Below are 12,614 nucleotides of genomic sequence, written 5' to 3' on the forward strand. Positions count from 1 at the left end.
CAGCCTTATACACTTGATATTGGGAAAAATAAATCTATGGTCAAAATTAGGACAGTGCCATAAGTTATTTAGTACAGATGTGATTCTTTCAGATTACGCAAGAATACCATTTCTGAGGAACAAATAAATGCCAAAAAATAAATCTTCCCTACAATCTGTTCATTGTGCTGTTAGAACCATGAAAATTTAACATATAATTTTTAAAAAAGCTTACATGCTTTATTCAACTAATGTAGATCAAAACACACATACCTGAACAGCTTCCCAACCCCACTCCCTATATTTGGGGTCGTGAGTTAGTCTCCACATGTACATGTGTGTTTCAATCACTTCAGGGCGCAGAATGTAATATTTTTCATTTTGTCTTGTTGCAATAGCTTCAACACCTCCATCAAACCTGAAGGCCTCAGGACCTAATTTTGTGGCTGGAAATCAAGTATAGGCATAGAAATTTAACTAGATGTTACCACTTATCAAACTAACCTGCTCCACAATGTTTGCATTATCAAACTGAAATGAGTAATTTTCAAAGATATTCCCCTCAGAAAGGTTAATTCACAAACTATATGAAAAATAAATTGAATATAGATAAGAAAACACACATTTCAAGGAACAAAGCTATTACTTTACTAAATTTAACTAGAATCTTAAAATAAATTTTGTTTAAAACAATTCAGGAAGTGAATACAAAATTCAGTTCTGAAGCATGTTTATTTTGGGTGCTGTGGGTATAGTTTCAATTCCAAAATGGTGCTTGATATGGTGCAGACCATGTGTGGCAGGATGTGAGGACATAATGCATGCTCCACACCAGAAGTAGTCAGGTCATGATATCAATTAGCATGCAATGTTAATTTGATACCTGTCCTCCCATTTTGGAACTCAAAGCTCAGGAGCGAATTCATTTCCACTGACTATTTGCAATGAACATGCTTGTGTTTACTGTTTCCTACCATTCTCTAAGGTTGCTAAAATTGACCTGGAGTGATGTGGTAGGTGCTGAGGAGCTTTGTCCTGACCTCAAAGCTTCTGCATAAATTAGCTTTGCCCTAATGGTAGGCACTTGGAATGGTGTATGACCAGGAGCACGACTGAAGGTGAAATAGAGGAGGGAGGGAAAGGTGTTGGAAGTGAGAGGAGAAGGAGAGATAAAAGATTCATAACCAGAATGTTCAAGGAACAGTTTTTCACTGGGCAAGGACATGTGAGGGATACTCTTTTCCAATAAGGTCACATTCACCAAAATCTGCCACCTGTTCCAGCCACATTGCACATCTTCTTTGAAAGGTGCAGACGGATTTTAAGCTAGCCTCTCACAATTCTGAATTCCTTGCTAAGGCATATAGCTATTGATCAGCACAGTTAACACTGGCTGCATGGTGCCATCGAGTTAATTAACAAACAGCACAAAGTTGGCAGCTAGCCTGCAGTGGAATTCATGAGCGCGACCTGACCCTATATTATCTGTTTTGTCCTCATCCTTGAAGATGGTGGTAGGGAGGTGGGACTGCTGAATATATTCCACCCCCCCCCCCCAAACAAATGCTTAAATTGTCAGTTAAACATTTGAGATATTTTGTGGTTGTGATTTTTCACTTGAGTTTTCAAATTGGCATCAGGAGGAATTTGTGGCAAAGTACCAAAGATGATAATTTCAGTAATGTTTAACTGGAGGAAACTGTGATTAATTCAGGCCTGATGGCCAGGCTACCAGGCTGTGAAAGGGTTGGCAGAGGTGGTGGAGAGGCAGTGGTAATGTATCACTCCAGATTACAGTAAAGATGTCAGTAATACAATTGGACCCATTGACAAATAGCAATTAGCTTTAACTACACAGTAGGTCACTTTATGATATTTCACATTATAAGAGGTGTTCGACCCTCTTATTTATTCCTTTAAACTAGACAAGCTCATAGAACCATATAATCTTCTGTCCATATTATTTCAATGGCATTTTTCCCAGAGGCAGATATCCCTATGGTGCCTGGAGCAAATTATCTCCTTATATCAGCTAAATTCTGGATCTGCATTTCAATCCTTCCACAAGCCTGGAGTTTATATCCTCAGAAGAAACACAACAGGAGGCGATAAACAGCAGTGCCCTATTATTCTTGCCATCTACCATCTGTCAGAACATACTTCTTATTAGAAAGTTACTTGGGAAATATAAAGAAGTAGAGAAATAGTGTTTGCTGTTATTGGATTTAGTGCCCTGGAAATAGGAAGGAGAAAAGTGGTCAGAGCTCCTGCTCTTCAACAAGATAAACAGCCTCAGCTGAGTAGGCTGATTCTATGTTCTTGTATTTCAGCTTTATGAAGATTCTTTCAGGAATTGGAACCATGGCAATTGTATGTGACAGTAAGATCAGATGCAACTGTGATGATACCTACAATTGAAGAGTTTTGTACTTGAGTAAAAGAAACTTGAAGAAATTGCCAATATTCATAGGGGCACTTCAGGGATGGCACCCAGCAAAGAATTAATACCCTGAAGAAAGGAAGATCATTGTTGTGAATATAAAGTCAATTAACACATCTATCACATGAACCTCACCTGTGCGGTCATAAGACTCATGGCAAGTACGTGCAATCTCAGCAGCCAATTCCATATGATGACCGCTTTTATCATCAGGCGCGCCATCAGCCCCCAGTGCAAACATTCCTCCAGCAAAACAAGTCAGATGTCCCATCTTGTGCTCGAGTAAGCCACCTTTCCATTCAGCTATATATTTAAAACCACCATTGGATTTTCTTATCAAATGGGTCTCAATTGCCTTGGTAAAAAAGGAAATGATGTCTAATGAGTTCTCTGGGTTATATATTTTGCTGCAATATAAACATTCTTTCTAGTCAAAAGATGAACTAGTTGAAGCATTGTTCATTCACTATGGGAATTCTTTCAACTATTCTAATTAGGATTATCAATATTTTGGTCAATTTGAATTAATGTTTACTTCTTTCCCCCACAATGAACCACCAATTTATCTGAGCTACTGGGATCATCAAACACAAGCTCCAAAACTACCCAGTAAAACCTTCCAAATCAGGAGCTGGATCCTGCTAATAAACCTCCTTTAGTTACAGTGTGGCTTCTGGACAAGATTGAAAGTAAATTAAATTTCTTAGCAGTATAGTCATATCTCTAACAATGATGAGTTAGCCTATTTGTACCAATTGCTTTGGCTACTTCATTACAGGTGTGCTCTACAGGCTTTCTTTCACCTGTTTCCAGAGCAGTTTGACAATATTGCAATATCCCTTTTTTCATTTCTATTCATCTGTTTACTGTCAATTCTTCAATACCCAAATAAAAATATAATTTAAACATGCTAATAATAACAAAAACCCTTTCAATAGCTTGGATGAAAAAAAAATCAGGGATGCTGAAAATTGGCCTGAATATGAAGACAAATGCTGTATGCATCCATTTGAATAAATGAAAGGTGGATCTTCAGCTGAGTTTAGAGAAAGAACTTGTATTTATACTCAATGTCACTTATTGAAATCATACCAAGCATTGAACAGCTAAAGGGATACAAATGAGGTGCAGATACAGTTGTAATATATGGAATCATAAAGTATGATCCCACAAATATCAGTGAGATAAATGAACAGATAATCAGTTTCAGAAATGTGGCTGATGGGTAACTATCAGATAGACCTTCAAGGAAACCCATGCTCTTTTTGAAAAGTGTCTTTTACATTAAGCCACAGGGCTAGATCTATTGGCGTAAAATTTCACCTGACAATCCAGCAATGTAGGTACCACACTGAATTGTCAGTCTAGACTATGTGCTCAAACCTTTACAGTGGGGTTTGAACCCATGACCTCCATCTCACACATGAGAGCATTACCAATGAGTCAAGGCTAGCAATTTAATATTTAGAATACAACTGGATGTTGTACTTAACAATAAAAATAATTTAATCACATAACATAAACATTTATACTGCAAAGTAGAAAGATTAAATTCTGACCATGATCTTATTAAATGGCAGAGCAAATGAGGATTTGAGTGACCCAATCATGCTTCTCACTTTTACGTATGTTTCATGTTAATTCCAGTACGCATGCATCTTATGTGTGCATGCATCATGCATGTACTACTATACCACCTAATTTAATAAGTTGCAAGAATGGTGCAATGTGCAATTCAGACAGCAAACTGGAAGCAAATTCACATCCATAGTCAAAATAAACAGGGATATGCAACCAAATTGTGCTGCTCAGATCTTGGAATTGCATGAAACTTCAGCAGAAAAGCGAAGTGACAATTAAATAGCCACTGTGACAACAGATTTCAGCTAAATATAATGAAATGGCTTAGCTTGTTTAGGTGCATGTATAACACTGGGATTCATGTAATATCAGATCAATTGTAGGAAAACAGATACATTTATAAACTAGTTTATTCCTGACATCAAGAAATGAAATTAAGTCTTAGTTTAGTCACATTAGGTTTACTTATTGATGAGAAGTCTGAGAACAATCATTTATGCTTTTTCAATAAAACCTACACTTTGTAAATAAAAACTGTTGCAGTAAATATAGATAATACTGCAAACTGGAATTCATAATACACAAAGGTTTCATTGATATACTGAATTCGTTATTCATTTCATTTATTATATGGGTAACTTCTCATTTTATTAAAGTGACATAGTCTTTTGTAACGTTGAAGTGTTCTGCACAATATCCTTTGATCTGTGAAATAAATTCCTTTATTGAGATAGATTGCTGTATCATTCTGTAAACTCAGGTATAGAAAGCACAAGTACTTATCAAACTTAAAATAAATCCATCACATAATTAAGTTGTAATTTATAACTGGTCATATATAAGCACTAAATGGTTTACATTTTCAACATCACTTTTCATTTTATGAAACTATATGTGCACTTGTATTACCAAGAGACTGGATAGAAGATTAAAGTGCTGTGTTTACCTGAACCGCATCATAATACATTTTCCGGGCTTCTTCATCAGTCTTGTCTGACATCAACCATGCCTTGAGCAAATATTCATAAAAGCTGTCTCCAAGCCCTCCAACAGATACGTGATCTGAAAGAACAGGTACATTAACCAGCAAGTTCTAGCAGATATTCTCAAAATGAAGCATACTGTGAGGCTATAAAATCATTCTCCCGCTTACAGCGTATTACAGACAGTTCATATATTAAATAATGTTATAGCCTGAGCCAGAAAAATTGACACACATACAAGTACAAATCAAAAATCTATGATTTTTTCAGCACAAAGCAGCATTGTGTAATGTTTAGTAATCATTCCCACAAAACAGTAAAACATTTTTTCAAAGAGCTAATTGTTTAGCTTTAAACAATCCCTGTACTTATGGGGGAGCTTTAAACATGAAACATCCCTATATGTTTCACAAGAGGATAATTACACAAGATTGGAAACCAAGCCAGATAAGCAGGTATAAGAGCAAATGAACAAAGGCTTGGTTAAAGAAGCAGGTTTTAAACTATTTCTCACAGGATGAAAGAGACATAGAGGGTATTCTGAGTTTAGGGCTTTAGCATCTGAAGGAAAAGATGCTAACTAAAAGATTCAAATCAGTGATACACAAGAGCCCAGAATTGGACGAGTGCTAATTACAGAGATAAGGTGAGGCAAGATCATGGAGGAATTTGACAAAAAGGATGAGAATTTCTAAAACAGAACAAAATGATTCATATGGGAGCCAATGCTGGTAGGTGACTGTAAGGATGATGGGACACAGGCAGTAGAATTTTGGATGATGTTTGGCTTATGGAAGGTACAATGGGGAGGACAGGACAAGAGTGGGTTGGAATAGTTTAGTCCAGAGGTGTAAGACACAAGATAGTTATTTATCAGTCACATGTACATCGAAACACACAGTAAAATGCGTATCTTTGCATTACTGAAAATGTGCTGGGGGCAGCCCGCAAGTGTCACCACTCTTCTGGCGCCAACATAGCACGCCCACAGCTCCTAACCTGTACATCTTTGGAATGTGGGAGGAAACCGGAGCACCCGGAGGAAACCCACACAGACACGGGGATAACGTACAAAGTCCTTACAGACAATGGCGGGAATTGAACCTGGGTCGCTGGCGCTGTAATAGCATTATGCTTACTGCTACACTACCGTGCTACTGGCTATCAAAGACATAGATGTTTGAACAAGCCAACCTTACATTATTAACCTTAGAAATGGGCTGATTATTAATGTATTTCAAAGTTTAAAATACTACAATCTTGAAAAGGAAAGACTGATCTTATTTTTAAAAGCTGATCCACACGACCAAAATTGTACACATAATGCAGTTGAAGTTGTGTGTTATTTTCTGACCACCACTTAAGATTACATAGAAAATAGAAGTCATATTATGCAACCATCAAAAGATTAGTTGAATTATTTTCAAACATTATTACTGTCTACAATTCATATGCAATTGCCACCTAAAGATTGTAGTCATACAGAGTAGAAAGTGCAATTGGAAAACATGTGGGCTTAAAATCACACCCTATCTGACAGGAGGGAACATTTTTAAGTCACCATCTACAAAATTGACCAACAAGCATCAGGACCTCGCTTGGCTGGTGGTGAAAGGTGCCCTCCCAATCAGAGATTTCCTCTACAGACGACATATCACCTGCAATGTATGCTGCCCTCGGGACAGCTGCGGTGGGGAGGAAACAGTCACCCATTTCTTTGCAGACAGTGGATTTGATAAGAGGGTGTGGAGACGAAGGATCTGTGTCCCGGTTCATCCCCAGCAGCTGCGTAACAGAGGACTGTACGATCTACGGGCTGTTCCCGGGGACCCACACCGAGACAGACATCAAGTGCTGCTGGAAGGTCATCAACTCGGTGAAGGATGTCCGTTGGGCTGCCTGAAATTTGTTGGTCTCAGCACAGCGAGATGTCCGTAAGGGAATGCTGCAGACTGGCTCAGTCCAGGTTGCAGGACTATGTGCTGAGGGATGCACTGATGTTCGGTGCAACAAATGCAAAGGACAACTGTATAGGCTCCTTCTGCTACCGCACATGGAGGGACGGAGTTGGGTACGGAAGCCCCTTGAACAATGAAAGAGGTATCACCTCAGGGAGCCAAATAAGACCATAAGACAGAGGTGCAGAATTAGGCCATTTGGCCCATTGACCCTGCTCTGCTTTTTGATCATGGCTGATTTATTTTCCCTTTCAACCCCATCCTCCTGCCTTCTCCCTGTAACCTTTGATGCCCTTACTAATAAAGAACCTATCAACCTCCACTTTAAATATAGCCAGTGACCTGGCTTCCACTGCCATTTGTGGCAACGAATTCCATAGATTCGCCATGCTCTGGCTAAAGAAATTCCTCCTGATCTCTATTCTAAAGGGACATCCTTTTATTCTGAGGCTGTGCCCTCTGGTCCTAGACTCCCCCACTACTGGAAACATCCTCTCCACGTCCACTCTATCCAGGCCTTTCAATATTCCGTAGGTTTCAATGAGATCCCCCTTCATCTTTCTAAATTCTAGTGAGTACAGGCCCAGAGCCATTAAATGCTCCTATGTTAACCCCTTCGTACCTGGGATCATTCTCGTAAACCTCCTCCAGACCGTCTCCAATGCCAGCACATCCATCCTTAGATATGGGACCCAAAACTGCTCACAGTACTCCAAATGAGTGGCAATGGTGCTATCTTTGTGTGAGTTATTTTTTTCTTTAAAGTTTACACTACTGAATGTAACAACCATGAATGTTAAGGTTTTGTTTTTGCACTATTTCTTCCTTTCTATATATTTTTGATTATGAATAAAGTTTAATTTTGACATTAAAAAAATCTACAAAATATAAAAGTTTTGAAAGTAGTCAATTGCTGAAACTTTTTTTTTGTAATTCTCACTGCACTGACTTTAAGTGCCACATTACATTTAGCCCAAGTTTACCTTTAGCCAAAAGTTATTCTGGCAATTTCACATTAATAGTCACACAAGGAAAAAAAACACACACAAGACAATAGGACCAAGAGCAGGCCACTTGGCCCTCAAGCTGGTCAGCTGAAAAGGTTATCAACATGAACTCTCCACAGCTGCTGCCTAACCTGCTGAATATTTTCTGCATCATTTAAATAGATGTGAAATGCATTTTATATCATGCAATAGTTGTTGGAAGTTGAATTTAAAGTGAATAGAATTTCTGGCATCAAGTTATTTCTATATGAAATGTAATACTAAATCCACAGAATCATGTTGAATCATATATTTAGATCAAAAGTATTGTAAACTACATAAATGCTCAAGATAGAAAAAGCAATGATTAATAGTCGCGAAGAGAAGCAAAATCAAAGCTGGCATTGTGTTATTTGTAATAGTTACTACTAAATGTAGTGCAATTAATTTAGCATAATAGAAAATATAGTGAAAACAAAACACAATTTGCTATAATAAACCATAATGTACAAACTTAATTTACACGTTGGACATGCAATACACACTTTGCTCTTGTTTTTAGCTTTTTATCTTCATCCCTAAGCATAGAGAAGGGGCAACTGAGAATTGATTCCTCCCTTGGATGTCAATGAGCCTCCTCAGTCCGGTGAATTGACTGAAAGTTCAAAGGGAAGTAATCCATTCCTTCTCCAGACCTTTCGGCCTTCAGTCAGCTGAGAATTGAAAATCTCTTCAACCTGCATGAGAGACTAAATGGTGCTGTGGGAGATTCCCACATCATCTCTTCAAAGACATCACTTTTATAAAGTCTCTCTACAGTTTTAATAAACAAATTCAAGCATCTAGAGATAGGAACCATGACACTTTTCTGTGCATGGTACTCTCCCACAAGGACAGAAGGAAAATTGAAGAGCTGGTCATTCTCAATCACTATAATGTTCTTCCTGCTGCCAGCTACTTGGCAGCTTTGAGGAGCTTTGAGACATTCCCTCAACCGTAAGTAGATACTTTGGGGAAGGAGAAGAATGTCAAATACATTGTCAATAAAGGTCCGAATAAACATGGTGCAATGACAAGGTCATTCAAGGAGGCATTGAAGTTACTCAATACGTTACCAGCTCCTAAATGTAGGTGGCAACCTTGAGACACACATTTGCAAATGAAGGCGTAAAGGAAGCCAGATATTTATGCTTCCAAGAACAAATTACCATGGAAACCTTTGACATTTGCAAGTGAAACAAGTAAATGCACATTCATCTTAAGGGACATTCATCAATAATTTTCAGTGTTATTATATGCATTATTACAGCAGACAAAATTCTTCAGGTACATTACTGCAGCAATTCACTGTCACTCTGCTGTCAGATTAGTCAGGTTAAATGAATTCACACAAAAATTGGCTATTTGCCAGAAATTCTTCACTAATTTATAGAGTTCCTCAACAATGAAGGATATAAAAAAGAGATTCCTAGAAGAGATAATTTCAAATGCATACTGCTGTTTTTGCTATTCAAAAACTTCCAACACAGACAAGATGAATTCTGAGATGTAGGGAGAAAGGGAAGAAAGAAAATACATTAATCAAGCATACTATTTTACTGGTATGAAATCCATACTTCAAATACCGTTGGAATCTTTAAAACAACTGTGATATTTAATGATAGTACATACAATGCTAAATTAGTTCTTCCTGTGTGATTATATATCAAATTAAATACAAATCTAAAACACATGAAATTTGTAGATCTTGCAGAGTAGAAGACTTGAGAGTGCTCAGACAATGCAGTAAAAACAAGTGTTGCTTGTAAACAGATATTCAAAGTGTGACCAAGATTGATACAACTAAAAGAATCCATATGTTATAATCTTATCTTGACAGGTGAGAGAATGTAATTTAATTGCCATGTCCCTTTGTGATATTCATATCCCTAAACCAGTGGAGTTTAATCTCTCACAGAACATGTTGAAATGCAACATGGAAACAGGTTATTTGGCCCTACTGGACTACTTTCCATTGATATAAAGTCCCCAGGTTACGACAGGGTTCTGTTCCTGAGAACTGTTTGAAGTCAGAAATGAACAAAGAATGTTTGTAGAAGAGCTTCACAGAAACAGCTGTGACACGAGAGTGAGCAGGCATGGGAATAGTGGCTGCCATCCGACCTCACTGACTCAGTGACTGAACAAGTGAGCTCAGCACTCCCAAGCTCTGTTCGGCTCAACAGAACCCCCAGTGATTGTGGCTCGGGAGGGATCTGCCTGGGGAGAGAAGGCACATGGAAATGCTCCATTCTAACCCAGTAGAAGATGCCTGCAGCCCCACAGCAGCCAGCAAATCCATTCCCATCCATCCTACCAATCGCCCAAACACTCCTTCGTATATACATGGTGTCTATAAGTTGGGTGTTTGTAGCCCAGGGAGGACATGCACCTTTTATCAAGCAAAGAGTTCCAATCACTCTCACCTCCTGTCATCTATTATCCTGTCAATTCCTTAATCTTCATTTGCTCTTCCAATACTGACCCTCTTAGGTCTTATTTATTGACCTAGGTAGCAAGAAGTATCCAAGAGTTGGCGTCTGGCCTCTGCAAGGTAGGGGTCAGAACACCAGACTACCATGGCACCACCTTTGTCGGCTGGTTTGATGACAATGTCAGGGTTGGTGTGGAGGGTGTGGAGAGCAGAGCGTTCAGAAGGTTAGAGTGGGTGACGGGAGCAGAAAAGCCAAGAGAGCTGATGTCGCGCCGTGAGTTGGCTATGAATAGATCCAGGGAAGGTAACAGGCCTGGTGGGGGAGTCCAGGTGGAAGGTGGTGGCCAACCTTACCCCTTCCGAACGCTCTGTTCCCCACGCCCTCCGCACCAACCCTGACATTGTCATCAAACCAGCCAACAAAGGTGGTGCCGTGGTAGTCTGGCTTGCAGAGGTCACATGCCAACTCTCGGACACTTCCTCCTACCTACCCCTGAACCATGACCCCAGCAAGGACCACCAGGACATTATCTCCCACACGGTCACTGACCTCATCACCTCGGGAGATCTCCCCCCCCCACTGCTACCAACATGATAGTCCTGAAACCTAGGACTGCCTGTTTCTATCTCCTCCCCAAAATCCACAAGATGGACCGTCCCAGCAGACCTATTGTCTCCGCACACTCTTGCCCCACAGAGGTCGTATCCTCGTACCTGGAAACTCCTGCACCCCCCCAGTCCAATTCCTTCCCACCTACGTCCATGACATATCACACACTCTCCAACTCTTCCATAGCTTATAGCTTTGAAGTTCTCCAGCACACACAACCTCATCTTCACCATTGTCCTCACCCTAAACAATTCACTTTCGATTCATCTCACTTACTGCAGACCAAGGGTATAGCCATGGGCACTCACATGGGTCCCAGCTATGCCTGCCTCTTCGTTGGCTACGTTGAACAGTCTCTGTTCCAAGCCTACTCCAGCCTTAATCCTCAACTCTTTCTCCGCTATATCGACGACTGCATTGGTGCCACCTCTTGCACCCATGTCAAACTGGATAGTTTCATAAATTTCACCATAAATTTTCACCCTGCTCTCCAATTCACTTGGACTATCTCTGACATCTCTCCCTCCTTCCTCAATCTCTCCATCTCCATCTCAGGAGATTCCTTATCCACCAACATTCTCTACAAACCCACTGACGCCCACAGCTACCTCGATTACAGCTCCTCTCACCCTGTCTCTTGCAAGGATACTATCCCTTTTTCTCAATTTCTCCGCCTCCGCTGCATCTGCTCCCATGATGAGGCTCTCCACTCCAGGATATCTGAGATGTCCAACTTTTTTGCTAACCATAGCTTCCCCCCACTGTGGTTGAGAGACCTCACACCCACATCTCTGCCATTTCCCACACTTCTGCTCTCACCCCCACCCCTCCCAGACCCAACAGGGATAAGGTCCCCCTTGTCCTCACATTTCATCCTATGTGTCCAACACATCATTCTCCAGAACTTCCGCCATTACCAATGGGACACCACCACCAAGCATACCTTTCCCTCCCCAACCCTTTCTGCCTTCTGCAGGGACCACTCTCTTCATGACTCTCCCTCCCCCAACCATCCCGCTCCCACCCCGGGAGCTTTCCACCACCCCCACCATAGGTGCAACACCTGCCCCTACACCACCTCCACCCAGGGATCCAAACAGTCCTTTCAGGTGAAACAGAGATTCACCTGCACCTCACTTAATATCACCTGCTGCATTCGGTGCTCCAAGTGTGGCCTCCTCTGCACCGGCGAGACCAAACGCAGACTAGGTGACTGTTTTGCAGAACACCTGCGCTCCATTTGTAACTGCAATTGCATCTCCCCGTTGCCAGTCACTACAACTCCCCCTCCGTTCCACTCCATCACAGGTATGTCAGTCCTTGGCCTCCTCTGCTGCCAGGAGAATTCCAAGCGCAAACTGGAGGAACAGCACCTCATTTTCCATCTTGGAACCTTTCAGCCTAATGGCATGAACATTGAATTCACAGGATTTAATACCCTAGTTGTGGCTGAACCATAAGGAAGAAATGGCCAGAAGTATACTGTGTAGGAATGAGATGAAGTGGGTTGGAGGAGGTACCCCTCGACCAAAACCACAAAGTAAATGGTTGGAGTATCAAACTGACCTGTTGCCCAGTGTGGACATTTATGGAAAAGGTCACGG

The 12,614-nt window shown here is 40.6% G+C and overlaps 1 protein-coding gene across 2 annotated transcripts in view; it reads right to left on the reverse strand.

The window, feature by feature from the left end:
• The window catches only part of man1a1 (mannosidase, alpha, class 1A, member 1), a 340,636-nt gene that overhangs the window by 11,026 nt on the left and 316,996 nt on the right, over nt 1–12,614 (reverse strand). For both annotated transcript variants that reach the window (XM_052025482.1, XM_052025483.1), the window contains exons 8-10: nt 4,947–5,062; nt 2,555–2,774; nt 253–425 (exon numbers count right to left, since the gene is read on the reverse strand). In XM_052025482.1, coding sequence (XP_051881442.1) covers nt 253–425; nt 2,555–2,774; nt 4,947–5,062 — 509 coding nt within the window. The remainder of the gene's footprint in view (nt 1–252; nt 426–2,554; nt 2,775–4,946; nt 5,063–12,614) is intronic.

Source organism: Pristis pectinata, chromosome 10 (genome assembly GCF_009764475.1).
Source record: "Pristis pectinata isolate sPriPec2 chromosome 10, sPriPec2.1.pri, whole genome shotgun sequence".
Lineage (NCBI taxonomy): Eukaryota > Metazoa > Chordata > Chondrichthyes > Rhinopristiformes > Pristidae > Pristis > Pristis pectinata.